The sequence below is a fragment of the Rattus norvegicus genome, chromosome 4 (genome assembly GCF_021556685.1).
Source record: "Rattus norvegicus strain SHRSP/BbbUtx chromosome 4, alternate assembly SHRSP_T2T, whole genome shotgun sequence".
Lineage (NCBI taxonomy): Eukaryota > Metazoa > Chordata > Mammalia > Rodentia > Muridae > Rattus > Rattus norvegicus.
The window spans coordinates 64,350,396-64,374,067 of record NC_141537.1 but is presented as its reverse complement, the minus strand read 5'-3'; the positions used below and the strand labels follow the sequence as shown (position 1 = coordinate 64,374,067).

Here is a 23,672-nt window from a genome sequence, read left to right as displayed (position 1 = left end):
CAAGGACTGAAGATGCCACAATACTGTAATCATTAAAAAAACGTTTGCCTCTGCAAGTTTCAAAGGCTCATTTCCAAACACCACGGCAGGATTTCCCTCCAGTGAATTCAGGAAGAAACAGTGAAGTGGTAAAAGGAAGTTAATTGAACGATAAAAAGAAGAAAAACCCACAGTGGTTTTGGATGTCCAAAGTGTTTTGCTTTCTTTTTTGTTTTTTAGAAAAGGGCAAAGGGAACCTCTCTTAAGATTTATTTATTTATTTATTATATATGAGCACACTGTAGCTGTCTTCAGACACACCAGAAGAGGGCATCGGATCCCATTACAGATGGTTGTGAGCCACCATGTGGGTGCTGGGATTTGAACTCAGGACCTCTGGAAGAGCAGTCGGTGCTCTTAACTGCTAAGCCATCTCTCCAGCCCAGTGTTTTGCTTTCTTAATGTGGTATTAGCTGTGGCTCTTTCATTTGCCCACCATTTGATGAGCAGAGATGCCCCTTCTGGCTGGGTTTGGATGTGGTGTGTCTAGGCAGTTCCCTCAGTAGAGGGAAGGTCATGTGACGTCACTGGCTAACTGGGCTTTGCCCCTCCGTAGCTCTTTGCACTGCAAGCCGAGGTCCATCGTCTGAAGAAGGAAGAACAGCAGCAGGAAGAAGCAGCAGCTTTGGTCCAGCACAAGCTGCCCCCTTATGTCTCCAGTATGGACCGCCTTGGGGACTCGGAGCTGTGAGTATGCTTGGGGGTTTATGGGTTCGAGGGAGGGCTGCTGTCTGTCCTCTGATCTCTCTGTGGTCTGAGTGTCACCCTGACTTCCTCACTGGTAGTGCCCTATGTCTGCCGAGGGAGAACTGCCACAGAGGGACTTGGCGTGCCTGGCTCCAAATTATATGCGTGAGGTCCCAGTTCGCTAAGGTTCTCCCTGGATGGGGAGCTATACAGCGGTGCTGGGTGTCAAGATGGTGGAGTCCAGGGAAGCTCCTTCATAGGTTGGAAGGACTGGACCCCACAGGTGGGCACATTCCTCAGGAGAAGCTGCTGGGGGTATAAAGAGGGAGGCAGTGTGGGAGAGAAGTTTGAGTGACCTTAAAAAGCAGCAGTCTGATCTCTGTAGCTGGAAGTCAAGTGCCAATCACAGATGCAATAAGAAGGTTTTTATTAGAGGTGTGGAGAAAGTAAAAGGGGACCCACAGCGTTTGTTTTAGTGGCGTATTTTATTTAACCTCATTTTTGAACTACTCTAATGCATAGTCAGTGGCTGTCAAACATAATGAGCTCCCCTGTATCTCTTTTTCATACTAAGTCCTTGCATCCCATGGTGGCTCGCCCTAGCTCATCTCCGTTTGGATTAACCCAGTCGGGTGCTCAGTAGCACATGTGTCTGGCAACCATTGGACATGGCAGCCCTGAGATCTCCTGGGTCTCTCTAAAAAGCCATGGACTTCACTTTAGGGCCAGATGTGCTTCTGGTTCTTCTCTTTGGTCAGGAAATGGTACCAAGGGTCATACCTTCACCTTTCAAACTCGTGTCTCAGAACCTAGCTAAGGCCCCAGTCACTAACCTTAGTCAAGGGTTGTGTGTCCTTGGATTTTCCTCGTTCCCCTCTAACCCCTAATGTTGTGCTGTGTTTACTTGGCCAGAGCATTGGTGTGCAGCCAGAGGCCTGCCTCCCTCTCCCAGTCTCCTCGAGTGGGGTTCCTGTCCTCACTGCTGCCTCAGAGCAAAAAGAGCCCTTCAAGGTTGTCACCTGCCCAAGGCCCCCCTCAGGCTCAGAGTTCAGCCAAGAAAGATACCTTCAGCAGTCAGGTAAGTATGGGCCCTACCTCTTTAGTACTTGTCAAGAACATCTGATGCCCTGCTGTCAGACTGTCTTCCAGGACTCCCTGTCACTCATGGACTTGCGGGTCCTCTTCTCAGGGCCAAATTCCTGGATGTGTTATGAGATCCCAAATTCAGTTCTTCTTCCTTTTTTCTCCCTTCCCGGCAACCCTCTCCCCCACCCCCAACCTTACCAGCCAGTGATGCCATTGCAGGATGAGAACAGAGATAAAATTATAGAGGAGGATTTAGTGAAAAAGAAAAAAAACCCCAGAAAATCCACCTAATGAACTCCTTTTCCATCTCACCCGTGGCCGGCAGTGCAGGGCATGATGCTGATGGAGGGCAGAGTGTGTGTGGACATGCTGACCGGGCTTGCTGAACCCCAGACCCTCGCTCTTGGCCTCTCAGCCCCAAGTCGCTTTGTCTTCCAGCTCCCCTGCACCTCGGTAACAACTGTCAGTCTGCCACACTCCCCCAGTGACGTGTCAGATGGCAGCAGCGAGTGGCTGTGGAGGGGATCCTTCCCTTTGCTCAGGTTTCCTGGGAGCTGGAGGGGGTTTGAGTGTTTAGGTGAGTTCCAACAGTTGGAACTTTGACTTTTGAGTGATACAAATGAGTGTTAGTGCCACTCAGACAGTAAATTAGAGACTAAAGTGAAGGTCCAAGTTTTTCATTTAAGCGTTGGTATTTGCTGATCCTACAAAGGACTTCTAACATTCTTTACATTTGTGTGCGTTACACGATAAGAGGACTTGGTTTCCTGCTTATGTCCAGAGCAGCCCGGAGTCCCACCAAGGGGTTTTACTGGTGGAGTCTGTCAGAATCCATGCTTTTGGAAATGCCCAGTGGGGATGTTCTCAGTAGAGCACTTTTGCAGCACACCTGAGATGTCTGCAGGTTTAATAGACTTGGAATTTTAGACCTCACTGCTTTCTCTTTTCCTGTGTTTGCTAAGACTGTAAGGGGGAGGTTCTGTCGCTAAAGGTCTTGTTGCCCAATTGGTTCTTGACTTGTCAATAAAGCAGGCCGGGGGTGGGGGGGCAATTGCTGGATGGACGGTCCAGGTGGGACTTCCTGGTCCCCGAGAGGAAGAAGAGATGCAGGGAAAGAGAGTTTTTAAAAGCTGCACGTAACGTAAGACAGCAGATTGTCTGTCTGTCCCTTCCTCTTCGCCACCCATGACTTGAGTTGTAACTGGTGGAACAGTTTAGGGTGGTTGCTTGTGCCCAGGATGCGAACGTCTGTCTGCAGCAGACCCACCACAGGACTGTGTATGAGGTAGCATTTGAGCTGGAAATACTGCGTAGGATCCTGGGGGAGATGGAGCATGGACTCATTGTTCCGTACTCAGAATGTTAAAATTCTCCCTCGTTTGCATGAGGAGGAACAGAGCTACAGAAGTGCTGTTGGTATCGTTGGTGTCCAGCAGAGGCTAAACTGTGTTCTACTGTTCAGAGCTGGACTCCTGAAGGTCCTGGCCATCAGCTCCCATATCCGACGTCAGTGCTGTGTGACTGTCACCTCGGCATGCCTGAGTGTGGATGGAGACAGTTATAACAACCATCGCCACCTCCGTAATTGCTTTTCTCGAAGTCCAGATCTCACAGGCAGAACTTCAGGTCTAGAGTGCGGCTAGGTCTGCTCTACTGTTGGCTCTCTGACTCTCTCTGAGCAACATTTAAAAGCTCGATAGGTGGTGGGTGGAGCATTGAGTCCCTTGAACTCCAGCTTCACTGGAGTTGAGAGCAAACACGAAGACTGCTTCAGACTGTGGCCACGCTTTTGATGTGTTCAGGAATTATGGCTCATGTAGTAAGTTTGTGTGTGTGTGTGTGTGTGTGTGTGTGTGTGTGTGTGTGTGTGTGTGTGTGTTTGTGTGCGTGCGTGCGTGCAGTTTACAGCTAAAGGTGAGGATAAGAATGCACAGTTTATGAAACATTTGTGAGCTTGCCTCTAAAATATAACCTAACTAAGGTTGGACTACCATCTTTTTTTTTTTTTTTTTTTTTTTTTGGTTCTTTTTTTCGGAGCTGGGGACCGAACCCAGGGCCTTGCGCTTCCTAGGCAAGCGCTCTACCACTGAGCTAAATCCCCAACCCCAGGACCGCCATCTTGTATGTTCACGTGAACTTTCTAGATCCTTAATGGAAACCATAGCTGTGTACATTCTAGGGGGAAAAAGAATTGACCAGGTCATTTTCTTTCTGTTTATGATGATGACTGTTTTTAATATTTTCGTCTGTACACGTCTCTTTGCAGTGTATGTGCACATGTGTGTGTGCACACATGTATGTGCACATGTGTACGTGTGCATTTGGAGGACAGATCTGGAGATCTGTCACTCTTAGATCTCACCGTGGGTGTCTGGAGCCGACCTCAGGCCGGCCCCACACTTCCGTGGCAGGCCCTTTACCCATTGAACCGTCTCCCCAACGGACTCATTTCCTGTTTTCAACAATGGTCATATTTAGGCTTAGCATTTGTTTTAAGTCTAATAATAACTAGTAGACTTGAGGTTTGAGGGAACAGCAGAATTGTAGAGCTCGCCGTAAATTTCAAGGTCACCCCCTCCCTGTCCTACTGTGCGTCCGAGTAGAGGTTCTGGTGATGTGACTGGCCTTTTCCTACTGTCACAGGGCATTTGCTTAGTATAAGCCGGTTAGTGCACCTTTGATGACCTTAGCTTGTCCCCCAGCCTACACAGAAAGGGGCTTGTGTAGAACAGCCCAGCTCTTACCCTTCTGAGCTTCTCCGCCCACCCACTCTCTGTTTACTCCTGTCCCTATGGCTTGGTATCCCTTATGTGTGCAGCTCCTCACTCTGTGGGGGACTTTGTAATATCTCTGTCCTTTGGTCCTAGTTGATCTTCAGGTAGTGCTGTAGATTTCTCCCTCACCAGTGTCAAGTGCAGTATGTGGTAGGAGCACGTCTGTGATGTGGTAGCGTGTACCTGTGGACTCTGTAGGCACTGACACCAGGCTCCACACCAGCTTGCTTGGCCAGGGTATGTTAGGCTCAGTCTTTCCCCACTATGGCCATTCTAGACTTCTTCTTTCTTATTTGCTGTTGAAGGATGAACACACAGAAAACATAAATGGTATTTTATTGTTAAATGGGCAGCATATAAAATTATTAGACTTTTCCACTTTAAATAGTATTTACATTTAGTGTTGTAAATTCACAGCATCTTGCCTGCTTAGGGTCCCCACACTGTAGCTCAGGCTGGCCCCAAACTCTGGCAGTCCTCCTGCTTCAGCCTTCCAAGTGCTGTGATTACAGGGCAGAGGCATGACGTCTGGCTTCATACCATTGTGAGCATACACCAGGCTTTCAGTAGAAATCTGGCTGCAGAATTGGGGGTGAGAGGGATAACTGTAAAACCCCCGGTCCCTGAGGTCTTTTGGGATCTGTAAGTACAAGAGCCAACAGGTCATGTCAAAAATAGCAGGCATGCTGGGCTTCCGGGCCATTTTATCCTTCCCTGGAGCAAGAATTCTGGGCCAGGGGCCAGCAGGTGGGAATTACCTTCTTTTTTTTTTTTTTATTTATTTATTTATTTTTTTTTATTAACTTGAGTATTTCTTATATACATTTCAAGTGTTATTCCCTTTCCCGGTTTCCGGGCAAACATCCCCCTCCCCCCTCCCCTTCCTTATGGGTGTTCCCCTCCCAACCCTCCCCCCATTGCCGCCCTCCCCCCATAGTCTAGTTCACTGGGGGTTCAGTCTTAGCAGGACCCAGGGCTTCCCCTTTAAGAAGGAATTACCTACCAATCCAATTCTTCAAAGAGTTAGACAGAACAATTTGCAAATTCATCTGGAATAACAAAAAACCCAGGATAGCTAAAGCTATCCTCAACAATGAAAGGACTTCAGGGGGAATCACTATCCCTGAACTCAAGCAGTATTACAGAGCAATAGTGATAAAAACTGCATGGTATTGGTACAGAGACAGACAGATAGACCAATGGAATAGAATTGAAGACCCAGAAATGAACCCACACACATATGGTCACTCGATTTTTGACAAAGGAGCCAAAACCATCCAATGGAAAAAAGATAGCATTTTCAGCAAATGGTGCTGGTTCAACTGGAGGTCAACATGTAGAAGAATGCAGATCGATCCATGCTTATCACCCTGTACAAAGCTTAAGTCCAAGTGGATCAAGGACCTCCACATCAAACCAGACACACTCAAACTAATAGAAGAAAAACTAGGGAAGCATCTGGAACACATGGGCACTGGAAAAAATTTCCTGAACAAAACACCAATGGCTTACGCTCTAAGATCAAGAATCGACAAATGGGATCTCATAAAACTGCAAAGCTTCTGTAAGGCAAAGGACACTGTGGTTAGGACAAAACGGCAACCAACAGATTGGGAAAAGATCTTTACCAATCCTACAACAGATAGAGGCCTTATATCCAAAATATACAAAGAACTCAAGAAGTTAGACCACAGGGAAACAAATAACCCTATTAAAAAATGGGGCTCAGAGCTAAACAAAGAATTCACAGCTGAGGAATGCCGAATGGCGGAGAAACACCTAAAGAAATGTTCAACATCTTTAGTCATAAGGGAAATGCAAATCAAAACAACCCTGAGATTTCACCTCACACCAGTGAGAATGGCTAAGATCAAAAACTCAGGGGACAACAGATGCTGGCGAGGATGTGGAGAAAGAGGAACACTCCTCCATTGTTGGTGCGATTGCAAACTGGTACAACCATTCTGGAAATCAGTCTGGAGGATCCTCAGAAAATTGGACATTGAACTGCCTGAGGATCCAGCTATACCTCTCTTGGGCATATACCCAAAAGATGCCCCAACATATAAAAAAGACACGTGCTCCACTATGTTCATAGCACCCTTATTTATAATAGCCAGAAGCTGGAAAGAACCCAGATGCCCTTCAACAGAGGAATGGATACAGAAAATGTGGTACATCTACACAATGGAATATTACTCAGCTATCAAAAACAACGACTTTATGAAATTCGTAGGCAAATGGCTGAAACTGGAAAAATATCATCCTGAGTGAGCTAACCCAAACACAGAAAGACATACATGGTATGCACTCACTGATAAGTGGCTATTAGCCCAAATGCTTGAATTACCCTAAATGCCTAGAACAAATGAAACTCAAGACAGATGATCAAAATGTGAATGGTTCACTCCTTCTTTTTAAAAGGGGAACAAGAATACCCTTGGCAGGGAAGAGAGAGGCAAAGATTAAAACAGAGACTGAAGGAACACCCATTCAGAGTCTGCCCCACATGTGGCCCATGCATATACAGCCATCCAATTAGACAAGATGGATGAAGCAAAGAAGTGCAGACCGACAGGAGCCGGATGTAGATCGCTCCTGAGAGACACAGCCAGAATACAGCAAATACAGAGGCGAATACCAGCAGCAAACCACTGAACTGAATAGGACCCCCGTTGAAGGAATCAGAGAAAGAACTGGAAGAGCTTGAAGGGGCTCAAGACCCCATATGTACAACAATGCCAAGCAACCAGAGCTTCCAGGGACTAAGCCACTACCTAAAGACTATACATGGACTGACCCTGGACTCTGACCTCATAGGTAGCAATGAATATCCTAGTAAGAGCACCAGTGGAAGGGGAAGCCCTGGGTCCTGCTAAGACTGAACCCCCAGTGAACTAGACTGTTGGGGGGAGGGTTGGGAGGGGAACACCCATAAGGAAGGGGAGGGGGGAGGGGGATGTTTGCCCGGAAACTGGGAAAGGGAATAACACTCGAAATGTATATAAGAAATACTCAAGTTAATAATAAAAAAAAAATTAAAAAAAAAAAAAGAAATACTCAAGTTAATAAAAAAAAAAAAAAAAAAAGAAGGAATTACCTTCTTAAAGAGATCGCCCTTAATTGGCTGTCAGCGAGAGAAAGCAAAGAACAACCACCTCTTCAAATTACCCTCTTCCCTGCCGGGACACCAGTGGGGGGCAGGCTGGCTTAGGCCTGCGCCCCAGGAGCAGGATGGGAGTGGATGCCTGTCTACAGCTTGTGCTTCGGGATGCTCTGCCTTCCCATGCCTTGGCCTTCAGGGAAGACCTGTTTCCCACCAGAGCTGGACAGCTCTCTAGGAAGAATTTTAGAATTCTCCTGTGTCTACCAAGGCTGTCTCCAGAAGATGCAAATCACAAAATACAGGCTACACCTCTCCTGAACTGTTGGGAGCAGGTAGATTGTGACCGGATAGAATTTAGGCCATTTGAGTGTTAGGTGAATCCAATTGTTAGGGCTTTTTTTTTTTTTTTTATTAACTTGAGTATTTCTTATATACATTTCGAGTGTTATTCCCTTTCCCGGTATCCGGGCAAACATCCCCTCCCCCCTCCCCTTCCTTATGGGTGTTCCCCTCCCAACCCTCCCCCCATTGCCGCCCTCCCCCCACCAGTCTAGTTCACTGGGGGTTCAGTCTTAGCAGGACCCAGGGCTTCCCCTTCCACTGGTGCTCTTACTAGGATATTCATTGCTACCTATGAGGTCAGAGTCCAGGGTCAGTCCATGTATAGTCTTTAGGTAGTGGCTTAGTCCCTGGAAGCTCTGGTTGCTTGACATTGTTGTACTTTTGGGGTCTCGAGCCCCTTCAAGCTCTTCCAGTTCTTTCTCTGATTCCTTCAACGGGGGTTCTATTCTCAGTTCAGTGGTATGCTGCTGGTATTCGCCTCTGTATTTGCTGTATTCTGGCTGTGTCTCTCAGGAGCGATCTACATCCGGCTCCTGTCGGTCTGCACTTCTTTGCTTCATCCATCTTGTCTAATTGGGTGGCTGTATATGTATGGGCCACATGTGGGGCAGGCTCTGAATGGGTGTTCCTTCAGTCTCTGTTTTAATCTTTGCCTCTCTCTTCCCTGCCAAGGGTATTCTTGTTCCCCTTTTAAAGAAGGAGTGAAGCATTCACGTTTTGATCATCCGTCTTGAGTTTCATTGGTTCTAGGCATCTAGGGTAATTCAAGCATTTGGGCTAATAGCCACTTATCAATGAGTGCATACCATGTATGTGTTTCTGTGATTGGGTTAGCTCACTCAGGATGATGTTTTCCAGTTCCAACCATTTGCCTACAAATTTCATAAAGCCGTTGTTTTTGATAGCTGAGTAATATTCCATTGTGTAGATGTACCACATTTTCTGTATCCATTCCTCTGTTGAAGGGCATCTGGGTTCTTTCCAGCTTCTGGCTATTATAAATAAGGCTGCAATGAACATAGTGGAGCACGTGTCTTTTTTTATATGTTGGGGCATCTTTTGGGTATATGCCCAAGAGAGGTATAGCTGGATCCTCAGGCAGTTCAATGTCCAATTTTCTGAGGATCCTCCAGACTGATTTCCAGAATGGTTGTACCAGTTTGCAACCCCACCAACAATGGAGGAGTGTTCCTCCTTCTCCGCATCCTCGCCAGCATCTGCTGTCCCCTGAGTTTTTGATCTTAGCCATTCTCACTGGTGTGAGGTGAAATCTCAGGGTTGTTTTGATTTGCATTTCCCTTATGACTAAAGATGTTGAACATTTCTTTAGGTGTTTCTCAGCCATTCAGCATTCCTCAGCTGTGAATTCTTTGTTTAGCTCTGAGCCCCATTTTTTAATAGGGTTATTTGTTTCCCTGTGGTCTAACTTCTTGAGTTCTTTGTATATTTTGGATATAAGGCCTCTATCTGTTGTAGGATTGGTAAAGATCTTTTCCCAATCTGTTGGTTGCCGTTTTGTCCTAACCACAGTGTCCTTTGCCTTACAGAAGCTTTGCAGTTTTATGAGATCCCATTTGTCGATTCTTGATCTTAGAGCGTAAGCCATTGGTGTTTTGTTCAGGAAATTTTTTCCAGTGCCCATGTGTTCCAGATGCTTCCCTAGTTTTTCTTCTATTAGTTTGAGTGTGTCTGGTTTGATGTGGAGGTCCTTGATCCACTTGGACTTAAGCTTTGTACAGGGTGATAAGCATGGATCGATCTGCATTCTTCTACATGTTGACCTCCAGTTGAACCAGCACCATTTGCTGAAAATGCTATCTTTTTTCCATTGGATGGTTTTGGCTCCTTTGTCAAAAATCAAGTGACCATAGGTATGTGGGTTCATTTCTGGGTCTTCAATTCTATTCCATTGGTCTATCTGTCTGTCTCTGTACCAATATCATGCAGTTTTTATCACTATTGCTCTGTAATACTGCTTGAGTTCAGGGATAGTGATTCCCCCTGAAGTCCTTTTATTGTTGAGGATAGCTTTAGCTATCCTGGGTTTTTTGTTATTCCAGATGAATTTGCAAATTGTTCTGTCTAACTCTTTGAAGAATTGGATTGGTATTTTGACGGGGATTGCATTGAATCTGTAGATCGCTTTTGGTAAAATGGCCATTTTTACTATATTAATCCTGCCAATCCATGAGCATGGGAGATCTTTCCATCTTCTGAGGTCTTCTTCAATTTCCTTCTTCAGTGTCTTGAAGTTCTTATTGTACAGATCTTTTACTTGCTTGGTTAAAGTCACACCGAGGTACTTTATATTATTTGGGTCTATTATGAAGGGTGTCGTTTCCCTAATTTCTTTCTCGGCTTATTTCTCTTTTGTATAGAGGAAGGCAACTGATTTATTTGAGTTAATTTTATACCCAGCCACTTTGCTGAAGTTGTTTATCAGCTTTAGTAGTTCTCTGGTGGAACTTTTGGGATCACTTAACTATACTATCATGTCATCTGCAAATAGTGATATTTTGACCTCTTCTTTTCCGATCTGTATCCCCTTGACCTCCTTTTGTTGTCTGATTGCTCTGGCTAGAACTTCAAGAACTATATTGAATAAGTAGGGAGAGAGTGGGCAGCCTTGTCTAGTCCCTGATTTTAGTGGGATTGCTTCAAGTTTCTCTCCATTTAGTTTAATGTTAGCAACTGGTTTGCTGTATATGGCTTTTACTATGTTCAGGTATGGGCCTTGAATTCCTATTCTTTCCAGGACTTTTATCATGAAGGGGTGTTGAATTTTGTCAAATGCTTTCTCAGCGTCTAATGAAATGATCATGTGGTTTTGTTCTTTCAGTTTGTTTATATAATGGATCACGTTGATGGTTTTCCGTATATTAAACCATCCCTGCATGCCTGGGATGAAGCCTACCTGGTCATGGTGGATGATTGTATTGATGTGCTCTTGGATTCGGTTTGCCAGAATTTTGTTGAGTATTTTTGCGTCGATATTCATAAGGGAAATTGGTCTGAAGTTCTCTTTCTTTGTTGTGTCTTTGTCTGGTTTAGGTATAAGAGTAATTGTGGCTTCGTAGAAGGTATTCGGTAGTGATCCATCTGTTTCAATTTTGTGGAATAGTTTGGATAATATTGGTATGAGGTCTTCTATGAAGGTTTGATAGAATTCTGCACTAAACCCGTCTGGACCTGGGCTCTTTTTGGTTGGGAGACCTTTAATGACTGCTTCTATTTCCTTAGGAGTTATGGGGTTGTTTAACTGGTTTATCTGTTCCTGATTTAACTTCGGTACCTGGTATCTGTCTAGGAAATTGTCCATTTCCTGAAGATTTTCAAGTTTTGTTGAATATAGGTTTTTATAGTAAGATCTGATGATTTTTTGAATTTCCTCTGAATCTGTTGTTATGTCTCCCTTTTCATTTCTGATTTTGTTAATTTGGACGCACTCTCTGTGTCCTCTCGTTAGTCTGGGTAAGGGTTTATCTATCTTGTTGATTTTCTCAAAGAACCAACTTTTGGTTCTGTTGATTCTTTCTATGGTCCTTTTTGTTTCTACTTGGTTGATTTCAGCTCTGAGTTTGATTATTTCCTGCCTTCTACTCCTCCTGGGTGTATTTGCTTCTTTTTGTTCTAGAGCTTTTAGGTGTGCTGTCAAGCTGCTGACATATGTTTTTTTCTGCAGGCACTCAGCGCTATGAGTTTTCCTCTTAGCACAGCTTTCATTGTGTCCCATAAGTTTGGGTATGTTGTACCTTCATTTTCATTAAATTCTAAAAAGTTTTTAATTTCTTTCTTTATTTCTTCCCTGACCAGGTTATCATTGAGTAGAGCATTGTTCAATTTCCAAGTATATGTGGGCATTCTTCCTTGATTGTTATTGAAGACCAGTTTTAGGCCGTGGTGGTCCGATAGCACGCATGGGATTATTTCTATCTTTCTGTACCTGTTGAGGCCCGTTTTTTGACCAATTATATGGTCAATTTTGGAGAAAGTACCATGAGGAGCTGAGAAGAAGGTATATCCTTTTGCTTTAGGATAGAATGTTCTATAAATATCCGTTAAGTCCATTTGGCTCATGACTTCTCTTAGTCTGTCTACATCTCTGTTTAATTTCTGTTTCCCTGATCTGTCCATTGATGAGAGTGGGGTGTTGAAATCTCCCACTATTATTGTGTGAGGTGCAATGTGTGTTTTGAGCTTTAGTAAGGTTTCTTTTACGTATTTGGGGCATAGATATTTAGGATTGAGAGTTCATCTTGGTGGATTTTTCCTTTGATGAATATGAAGTGTCCTTCCTTATCTTTTTTGATGCCTTTTAGTTGAAAATTGATTTTATTTGATATTAGAATGGCTACTTCAGCTTGCTTCTTCTGACCATTTGCTTGGAAAATTGTTTTCCAGCCTTTCACTCTGAGGTAATATCTGTCTTTGTCTCTGAGGTGTGTTTCCTGTAGGCAGCAGATTGCAGGGTCCTCGTTGCGTATCCAGTTTGTTAATCTATGTCTTTTTATTGGGGAGTTGAGGCCATTGATGTTGAGAGATATTAAGGAATAGTGATTATTGCTTCCCGTTATATTCATATTTGGATGTGAGGTTATGTTTGTGTGCTTTCATTCTCTTTGTTTTGTTGCCAAGACGATTAGTTTCTTTCTTCTTCTAGGTTATAGCTTGCCTCCTTATGTTGGGCTTTACCATTTATTATCCTTTGTAGTGCTGGATTTGTAGAAAGATATTGTGTAAATTTGGTTTTGTCATGGAATATCTTGGTTTCTCCATCTATGTTAATTGAGAGTTTTGCAGGATACAGTAACCTGGGCTGGCATTTGTGTTCTCTTAGGGTCTGTAGGACATCAGTCCAGGATCTTCTGGCCTTCATAGTTTCTGGCGAGAAGTCTGGTGTGATTCTGATAGGTCTGCCTTTATATGTTACTTGACCTTTTTCCCTTACTGCTTTTAATATTCTTTCTTTATTTTGTGCGTTTGGTGTTTTGACTATTATGTGACGGGAGGTGTTTCTTTTCTGGTCCAATCTATTTGGAGTTCTGTAGGCTTCTTGTATGCCTATGGCTATCTCATTTTTTAGATTAGGGAAGTTTTCTTCTATGATTTTGTTGAAGATGTTTACTGGTCCTTTGAGCTGGGAGTCTTCACTCTCTTCTATACCTATTATCCTTAGGTTTGATCTTCTCATTGAGTCCTGGATTTCCTGTATGTTTTGGACCAGTAGCTTTTTCTGCTTTACATTATCTTTGACAGTTGAGTCAATGACAGTTGAGTCAATGATTTCTATGGAATCTTCTGCTCCTGAGATTCTCTCTTTCATCTCTTGTATTCTGTTGGTGAAGCTTGTATCTACAGCTCCTTGTCTCTTCTTTTGGTTTTCTATATCCAGGGTTGTTTCCATGTGTTCTTTCTTGATTGCTTCTATTTCCATTTTTAATTCCTTCAACTGTTTGATTGTGTTTTCCTGGAATTCTTTCAGGGATTTTTGCGATTCTTTCAGGGATTTTTGCGATTCCTCTCTGTAGGCTTCTACTTTATTAATGTTTTCCTGTGTTTCCCTAAGGGAGTTCTTCATGTCTTTTTTGAAGTCCTCCAGCATCATGATCAAATATGATTTTGAAACTAGATCTTGCTTTTCTGGTGTGTTTGGATATTCCATGTTTGTTTTGGTGGGAGAATTGGGCTCCGATGATGCCATGTAGTCTTGGTTTCTGTTGCTTGGGTTCCTGCGCTTGCCTCTCGCCATCAGATTATCTCTAGTGTTACTTTGTTCTGCTATTTCTGACAGTGGCTAGACTGTCCTATAAGCCTGTGTGTCAGGAGTGCTGTAGACCTGTTTTCCTCTCTTTCAGTCAGTTATGGGGACAGAGTGTTCTGCTTTCGGGCGTGTAGTTTTCCTCTCTACAGGTCTTCAGCTATTCCTGTGGGCCTGTGTCTTGAGTTCACCAGGCAGCTTTCTTGCAGCAGAAAGGTTGGTCTTACCTGTGGTCCTGAGGCTCAAGTTCGCTCTCGGGGTGCTGCCCACGGGCTCTCTGTGGCGGCAGCAACCAGGAATACCTGCGCCGCCCCTTCCGGGAGCTTCAGTGCACCAGGGTTCCAGATGGCCTTTGGTGTTTTCCTCTGGCGTCCGAGATGTGTATGCAGAGTGCAGTCTCTTCTGGTTTCCCAGGCGTGTCTGCCTCTCTGAGGGTTTAGCTCTTGTTAGGGCTTTTTTTAAGGTCCGTTTTTATTTTATGTGTGTTTGCCAACATGCATATATACTCAACACATTATGGGACCAGGGCCTGCAGAGGCCAGAAAAGTGTTAGATACCCCGGGACTGGAATTACAGACAGTTGTGAGGCCCATGTGGGTGCTGGCAATTGAACCTGGGTCCTCTGCAAGAGCATCAAGTGCTCCTAACCACTGAGCATCTGTCCAACCCAGCACTAGTTAGGACTTTTATGAGATTTGTCCTTAAAACCTGCAGTGACGAGTTATGTCACAGAAAACCCTTTTTGAGGTTGTGCACATTTACAGGTAGACACCAGTTGCCTAAGGTTTACTAAGGTGCTTCATGGACAGCTGCCCTCCTTCCACAGCTGCCTGCCATATTGGTATCCCATGACCACCCAGTCAGAGCTGGAGGGCAGTGTCTGTTCTCCTCCAGCAGCAGCTGACAGCATTAGGCCGTGCTTCTCCGCATCAATGACTCTTTTGTCGACTCTCTGATTTTCCTGTATGCTGATTGTTGATGCCCATTCGTAGTTTTTATTTTGGAAAATAGAAGTCTTGGGGCCCCAGCATGATATATCAGATGACCGCTCTGCCTTTCTGACACGTGAGGGAAGGATTCTATTTTAGTTTCTGCTGGGTTTTTTTTTTTTTAAAGATTTATTTATTTATTATATATAAGTACACTGTAGCTGTCTTCAGACACACCAGAAGAGGGCATCATATCCCATTCCAGAGGGTTGTGAGCCACCATGTGATTGCTAGGATTTGAACTCAAGAGCTCAGGAAGAACAGTCAGTGTTCTTAACCACTGAGTCATCTCTCCAGTCCCCTGCTGTCTTTTTTAATACTAAACATACTATTATTGTTAGTAGTAGTAGTGTATGTATGCACCTATGCACATAAACAGTCACACCACACAGAGGACAATTTACAGGAATAGGTTGACTCTTTCCACCTGGGTTCTGGAGATTTAACACAGGTCACCAGTCTTACGTGAGTGACAAGTGCTTTTCCCTCTAGCCGTCTCTCTGGGTCTTCCTGCTGCGGGCTCCGCACTGACTGGGGAGTTACCAGAGGGGGCCTTTGACTTGGCCTGAGAATTTTTAGCCTCTGTACTACCTGTTAGTGGCCATCTGAACTGAGCAGTCTTAACACCACACATTGAAAGAGCAAAGGACACTGCTCACTGGGCATACAAGGTAAATGGGCAGAGAGGAGAGCTACAAAGTGCTGAGACATTTCTCACTTCTCGTCCTGAGCTCACAGGAAGTCCTTAGCCTTGTCCTTAGCTTATTATTGTCAGGGCTTCCGCACAGCCTGTGATTTAGCTTACCTAGCCCTTTGTGTGTTGACGAGTGTGTAGGTTCATGTGTGTGCAGGTACTTGTATGCACAGGTACACATGTGAACACCTAGAGGTCAGAGGACAATTCAGGTGTCATTCCTCAGGTGCCACCCGACTTATGAGACAGGGTTTCTCATGGGCCTGGAACTCAGTAAATAGGATAGAGTGGCTGGTCAGCAAACCCCAGGGACTTCCTGTCTCTGTTGATCCAGCCCCGAGGTTATAGGCACATATTTCCACACCAGGCTTGATTTACTTGCATTTTATTTATAAAATGGGGGTTGTGGGGCTCCTCTCAGGCCTCATGCTTGTGCACTTAGCCACCTCTGCAGCCCCCTTTCTAGCACTTTTAGGTTTGCATTACTATTTATGACTTGACTGCCCCACTCATTCCTGGATGCTCTCAGGCATCCAGTGGCCAGCATTCTTGCCTAAGATCTGCTGTCCCACACATCCGCATGATTACCCTTTAAAATCCCTTCTTTTCTCTGGATATGTTCCCAGAGCCATAGCCTGGACCTCCCTGTGCTAGGATACCCTTTTCTCACACATCCTCCTGAAGTCACTTTTCCCTCATGACCGGCTGGCTTTCTTGTGTGTCCACAGTGAGCCCAGTGTGGTAGTTCATTTCCCACTTCTTTACTCTGTGTTAAACGAAATTGTCAGCAAAAGAATTCCTCAGAGGTTCTGCTTCTATAGTCCAGGCACCTGCAGCCCAGGAGCATGAAAGCCAAAATAGCCAATAGTGAGTTTGCTTGTTTTATTTGTTTTCCAGTACTAGGCTCCAAGTCCAAGGCTGTGCACATGATAGGCAAGCACCCCTGGCTCTTGAAAACTATTGTATAAAATTACCTTTATGCTGTAGGTATGGAACCCCCAGTCTGTAATAAAGTGAGAGTGGTTGGTGTCCCTGCAGACATTCACTGCTCCGGTGGCCTCATCCAGCCAGCAGCCAGGCACCCTTTTGTTTAGTTTGGGCTTCGGGGTGTAGGCTGCAGGTGGGAGGAAGTCCTGTGAGGGAGGGTGGAAAGGAACTCTCAACGGGCGAAGCCTCTTGCTGGGCAGGCATCGCCACGTAGTGAGCACACAGTCCTCTCAGCATCTTCCTGCCCTCTGGCTCCCTGTCCACGGCCAGCGTTTGGGGATCTGTTCAAGGGATTTACTTTCATCCTATTGTGGCTTCTCCTTCGCTTCTGTTTCAGCCTTTTTGTTCTTACCTGAGAGGATAGCACAAAGGCTCTCTCTTCCCTACCATCTCCCTTCGGGTTTTATCATTTTGTGTCGCCATCAGAACCGGATGAGCGTTCCTGGTCTCCACAGCCTCAGCAGCAGCATCTGGTGCTCAGCCCCGGAACTGTGACCAGCATGGTGTATATAAAATGGAGTCTCAGTGCAGATTTAAAAAAAAAATGAAAACGTGTGTGTGAGTGTACAAGGGAGGGAGAGGGAGAGAGACAACAGACAGGACAGACAGACACCAGACGGACCTGAGTGTACTTGTACTGCAGCACAGGGGTGGAGGTCGGAGCACAGCTTTTGGAAGTTACTTCTTGCCATCCAGCCCAGTAAATAGGAGAGTGGTAGATTTGTGTCTTGAGGGTTGGTGTTCCAGGATACCGTCCTGCCCCAGCACTTATGGCCAACAGTTGTCGTCCGCCACCTCCTGTTGTTAGTGGAAAAGGAAGAACAATCTTGGGGTAGGTGGAAGTTCCTAGATCTATTCCTTTGTCATAGATTTGGACCTTTCACTCTTGGTATGAAAAAAAAAAAGCCAGAAAAATTTCAGTGCCTTTCCTTTCTAATTTATCTTACACAGAGATCCTTGAGTTTCTAGGGTAAGTTCTATTGAAAATGTCTGCTAGTTTAGTCATTTGTAAACCAAATGACTTAATTAGTGGTCCTGACCTTTTTCTGTTGTTGGTTGAAACAGGCTTTCTCTGTGTAATAGCCCTGGAACTCTCTTTATAGACCTCCTTCCTCTATCTCCAGACTGCTGGGATTAAAGGCCTGTGCCCCCAGGCCTGGCTCCTGACTTTTTGTTTGTGGCTCTGCCACCGAGCCTCCCTCCTCCCATAGCCCATTTCTTATTTGTTCAAAATAGCCAGCTTAGTCATGTAGTTGACCCAAAACAACCGACAGACTGTATTGTGTTCCTTTTCCACTGTAGAGGAGATTGGCTGGTGTGTGTGTGTGTACACTTAACATTGTCTAAATGTTGTTACATATAAGTTCTGATATTACCCATTATGAAATCTGACCTGCTATAAAGTCCTGGGGTCCTGTTGGCTCAAAGTGATTATCTCTGCCTCTGTCCGGGTGAGAGTGCAGGCTGAGGGCAGCAGGTGACCTAGCAAGGAAAAGCTCAGTCTGGAGGCCTGCCTGGCTGGTTCAAACCTCCTGCCCAAGCCAGCCTAGGAGGGCCTTTCCTGGGAGCTGGTGGGAGAGGAGTTGCCCATGCTTCCTGCTGCAGTCACCCTCTGGACAGCCTGAATGAGACTTTCCATGCCTGCTTCTCATCCTCTAGGCTACCAAGGGAAAGGATCCAGTGCCTGGGGCCAAGGATGGGAAGAGCCTTCTGAGTGGGCCAGTCCCTGGGGAAGCAAGCTGGACACATCAGCGACAACGGCGTCTGCAGGACCATGGCAAGGAGAGGAGGGAGCTGCTCTCTACATCCTCCTCCCAGGTATAGGGTGCCTGGGCAGCGAGGCATCCTTTGGGGTCCCTCTGAGTTCTGCTGTTAGGCAGGACCTGCTCTGGCCTGGTTGGTTGGTATCACAGTTATTTTGGGGTTCTGTTTGGCCTGCTTTTCTCCTGGTAGCATTTTCTCAAGTGGGGCTAGAAAGATCTCTGTAAGATGAGTCTTGGGGACCCCCCACATACCAGACCTTCCCATGGGTGTACGTGGCCCATGGCATGGGGCCTGAGATATCTCCTCAGAGTCTGACTCAGCATCTCTTTCTTGTGCTTCCCCTGGCGTGCTGCTGTGTGGCTGCTGTGCTGACAGCCATGTACTTGCTCACTAAGATGCTGTAGCCATATCTTCCCTGTTGGGAACCCTGGAGACTTGGTCCCTTGCTGTGGGGACCTGAGATGGAAGCTGCTTTTCCCGATGGTGTCAGCTGTTCCTACCAAAAGCCCGAGTGACTTACTGCCTCACCCTCCAGGACACTTTCTCCCAAGTGGGCCCTCTTGTCCATGTAAAGGCAGTTGTGCCCTTATGCTAGCAGTCTGGTGGTGGTGAGCACACACTGTGGTCTTTTGAAGGGTTCAGGCTGCTTCTGGAGGCCTATCACAGCCCCTTCGCCCCCTTGCTGTTGTTTCCTGAGGGATAAGTGGAAGGGTATCAGGGCCTCCAGGTGGTCTTGGGTTCTATAAGAAGGAAGACTGAGCAAGCCATGCGGAGTAAACCAGTAAGCAGCACCCCTCCATGGCCTCTGCATCAGCTCCTGCCCGTGTGAGTTCCTGTCCTGAGTTCCTTTGATGATGAACAGCATTGTGGAAGTGTAAGCCAAGTAAACCCTTCTCTCCATCACAGCAGTAGTAACCCTGAGACAGAGACTTGTACTAGGATAGTCGGGTATCACTGTGGCATTCCTGATTGTGCTGTTTTTGGGAGGACTGTGGAAGAACTTTGTAACTTTGGGTTAGAAGATCCATTGAGTGTTCAAAAGCTTGGTGAGATGTTCTGTGGGAGCTCAGGAGGAATGAATGTCGAGAGAAATGCAGACAATGGAGGCCTGGTTTGGCTTGAAGTTTCAAGAGGGAAATTTGAAAGCTACTTGAAGGCTACCAGGACCGCGTATTTGCTATTTGTGGTTCTGGTCAGCTGGAGCTGAGAAGTTAGCTGTGATTAAGAAGAGACCAGCATCGCTAAGGTGAAATCCGAGAGTCAGCACACAGAAGCTGTTTCAGAGGCAGACCAGATTGTACTTGAGCCTGGCAGCTGAACTTGGTAATGGTACTGGTTTTGAAGGCGTGAAAGGGTTATGGAGGTTTGGCACTGTGAGAGACCAGGAGAAGCCTCAGTAGCTGTTAAAGGCCCAGAATTGGAGGAATCATGCAGAGAAGTTGAGGTTTGACTCCATGAACACAGCCCAGGAGAAGGTATTTGTAGCGGGAGACCCCAGCACTTTGGAGATGCCAGTACGATGGATGACCAAGATCAGCAGCGGTGGTGGAGTAGAGCCCACCCAAGCTTAGAAGACAAGCTGGGTGTGCTGCAGAGGGTGGAACAAGAAAGGCCCCTGGAGGAGCCCAGAAGATCCTGAGTGCATCCCGGATGCCGGACATTGAGCTCTTTACCCTGTTGGAGTTTTTGGTTTTTCTTTGTTCAGATTGTGGTGACCGTGCCCTGGTTTTTGTCTTCTGTAATTAATTTGCTTTTAATTTTACAGGAGCTCAGCTGAGAGACTTTAAACTTTTTTTTTTAAAGGGATTTTGGAGTTTTACAGGACTTTACATCAGAGAGATAGATATTTTTAAAGAGTCAACTTTTAAAGTGTTTTGAATTTGTAAGGCTGTGGGACTTTTTAAGTTTATAAAATGTTTATTGTGATGTCTTGTGACGTATTGTGTGATCTTGGGAATGAGCAAAAAAAGGAAGGTTATGGCTTAACAGCGATGTGCTTGTCAGGTTGACAATGGCTTAGTTGTGCTGGTTAGTTTTATGACAGCTTGACACAAGCCATCCTCATTTGAGAGGAGGGAACCTCTCCTCTCGTTGAGAAATGCCTCCATAATATTGGGCTGTAGGCAAGCCCCTAGGGCATCGATTTTCAACCCTCCCAATGCTGCAGCACTTTTAATACAGTTCCTCATATTGTATTTACCCCAACAGTAAAATTATTTTCTTGCTTCTTCATAAGTGCAATTTTGCTACTGTTGTGAATCATAATATTGTAAATATCTAATATGTGACCCCTGTGGGGTTGAGACCCACAGGTTGAGAACCACTGCTGTAGGGCATTTTTCTTAATTCACTAATTAATCGATGTGGATGGTCCTGATCTAGTCCTAGATTCTATAAATAAGCAGTCTGAGGAAGCTGTGAGGAGCAGAGCCAGCAAGCAGCACTCTACCATGACCTGTGTATGAGCTTCTGCCTCCAAGTTCTTACCCTGCTTGAGCTTCTGTCCTGATTTCCACCAGTTTTGAAAAGTGATGTGGAAGCATATGCCAAATAAATAAAACCTTTTCTCTTCGCCTTGCTCTGGTCGTGGTGTTTCATCACAGCAACAGTGGCCCTGACTCAGACATCCCCGTCTGAGTGGCCTGCATCGAGGCACAGCTATGCCAGGTCCCATCTGAGAGGGCAAGCCCAGTCCTCTCCCCAACCAGGGCCTGTGAGAGGGTTGCAGCTCCAGCTCAGAGCTGACCTCCTGTGGCGGTGACCACCCGTAGTCATCCAGTGTGTTTTCATGGTGGAGGAGACCCTTTCTGAGCTGACGTTCCACGCTTTGACAGACGCAGTGTGCAGAGAAGAAGCTAGAAGGCAGCGGCCCAGAGGCTGAGCTCTGCCTGGACCTCCACATGGGGCCAGTGGAGGCTCTGGCTCGGGTGTCCACAGCAGGTTCCGAGGGAGACCGCCCGGAACAGCCCTTCATAGTGCTGAGCCAAGAAGAATATGGGGAGCACCATTCATCCATCATGCACTGCAGGTAGGCCTGGGGGGAGGGGGGAGGAGGACGGGGAGGAGGAGAGACTGGGATTCTAGGCAGCCTGTGAGAGTGTTAGTGGCAGGAAGTGTCCCTGAAGGGGTCAGTAGAGTCCTGCAGGATGCTACTTTTGTAGCGGTCTCCCTCAGACCCCCTCAATTTTATTTGTCTCATGTTAGCGTTTGGATGGAAAATTTTACCTTGTGTAGGTTTGTATTTGAACGCTATGAAAGTGCCATCTTGAAGGACAACCCCTGGGGGAGCGTGCCCTGAAGGCATAGCAGCTTCCTGCTTTGACAGTCCTGGAGTGCTTGGCTTGATCTGGAACCTAATGAGGGGAGAGCTCCAAATGTCAGATGGCAGGGTCACACCACCGAAGGCACAGCACACACTGAGAATCTGCCGCCGTTCATCTCACGTGTTCACCGAGTAGCCTTGCAGGGCACAATGCATGTTATCCATCTGCTCATTTATGTATTTCGTATTGTGTGCATGTGTGCTTGTTGTGTGCGTAAGTGTACACATGCATACAGAGGTCAAAGGACAATTCTTGGGAATTGGTTCTTCTGCATTTACGTGGGCTCCAGGGTATCTAAGTTAGGCCTTTAAGTTCATGCAGTATGCGTCTTTAATCAGAAAGGTGAGCCATCTTCCTGGTGCCCTATAGTATTTCTTGGACAAATGGGTGTTTCTAGAGTCGTCTACACTACCCTTGAGTGTACATCTTGGGCATCATTTTTTTATAGGATATTCTTTTTATTTACATTTCAATTGTTATCCCCTTTCGCCGTTTCCCATCCATAAACCCCCATCCCATCCCCCTCCCCCTTCTTCTATGAGGGTGCTCCCCGACCTAACTACCCACCCCTTCCCACCTCCCCGCCCTGACATTCCCCAACATTGGGGGATCCAGCCCAACAAGGCCATCCTCTGCTACATATGCACCTGGAGCCATGGGTCTGTCCATGTGCACTCTCTGGATGGTGGTTTAGTCCCTGGGAGCTGGTTGGTTGGCATTGTTGTTCTTATGGGGTTGCAAGCCCCTTCAGTTGAGCTTCATTTTTAATGCATTTGGGAAGTTGGGATTGTTGGGAATCGATGTTGGCCCAAGAGAACGAGGCCAGGACACTAATGCCTCCTTTTGTCCTGTCACAGAGTGGACTGCTCTGGTAGGAGAGTGGCCAGCTTAGACGTAGATGGGGTCATCAAGGTGTGGTCCTTCAATCCCATCATGCAGACCAAGGCGTCCTCCATCTCTAAGTCACCACTGCTCTCCCTGGAGTGGGCCACCAAGCGAGACAGGCTGGTAAGCAACTTTGTGGGCAAAGCTTGTTCTAGGCTTCAGTCAGAAGTTCTTAGAAGCTCTTGACAGGCCGAGCTGAGGAGGTAAGCCGCATCTCCTCCCCATCACCGTCATGGGGACCAAGACCAAGCCTCTAGGCCTGGCCTGGCAGACTCCGGCCTGGAGTGGCAGTGAAGCTATTCCTGGAGATTGTGGAAGACCGTGCTGTGTGCTGGTGTATCTCAGGAGACCCTGGCTTCCCATCACCCTCTGCTTTCTGATAGCACACACTCTTCTCTTGTTAAGACCTCACTGTCCCAGCCCAGAGAGCCACGGCTTATGGGGGCAGTGCTCTAGCTTGTGGCTTCCACAGGCCCTGTTGCTTGGCAGTGGCCCAGTGTTGGTTTTCCCACTGGATTTTCTATTTGAGGTAGGGTTTGCCACTAAGGAGTTAAAATTGATTGGTCGTAGCCCACCAGACAGGCACCGATTTTTCCGAGGTCTAGAAAATGTAGGAAGGAATTATCCTCATAGGATGATCTTCTCAGGTTATCCCTGAACTGGCGTCCACTTGGCAGGTGGCTGTGGAGGCTGTTGTCAGCTAATATTCCTGAGGGTACCCACACCTGAGCTGCTCTGGCATTTGTTTGTTATTTTCTTCTACACTTTTACCCAAATGAAGCCCTAAGTCCCAGAGGTGGGCAGGACCTACTCTGTATACTTCTGGAGGCCTTGATGGAACCAGAGCCAGAGCTGTCCCTGGTAAAGCAAGTGGATCAGTCACCTCAGTCCCAAGACTAGCCAGGGCCAGTCCTGCAGAAGAGTAGACAGAGTAGGAGCAAGCAGGGAGGGTTGGCACAGCCGGGATTTAAAGCTGAAAGGAAGGGGTTAAAGATCAAAAGATCTGAGGTTACAAGTCCAGAATATTCCTGAGTGTTTCTTCTCCTCTAGAGATTCCACAGAAAGTCTGTTTTCTGTTGCTATAACAATATACTCGAAGCTGGGTTTATTATAAGGAAAAGTTTATCTAGCCCACAGTTCTGTAGGCTTAAGAACATGGTTCCAGTCTGCTCAGTTCTGGTGAAGACTCCCAAGCTAGGCCCCAGCACCTTATGATGATGGGAGCTCATGCCAGAGGG

The 23,672-nt window shown here is 46.2% G+C and overlaps 1 protein-coding gene across 3 annotated transcripts in view; it reads left to right on the top strand.

Annotated features, from left to right (window-relative positions):
• The window catches only part of Wdr91 (WD repeat domain 91), a 37,367-nt gene that overhangs the window by 4,639 nt on the left and 9,056 nt on the right, over nucleotides 1–23,672 (top strand). For all 3 annotated transcript variants that reach the window (XM_087657219.1, NM_001127298.2, XM_087657220.1), the window contains 5 exon segments: nucleotides 596–726; nucleotides 1,639–1,804; nucleotides 18,122–18,280; nucleotides 21,061–21,254; nucleotides 22,407–22,557. In XM_087657219.1, the coding sequence (XP_087513345.1) occupies nucleotides 596–726; nucleotides 1,639–1,804; nucleotides 18,122–18,280; nucleotides 21,061–21,254; nucleotides 22,407–22,557 (801 nt within the window).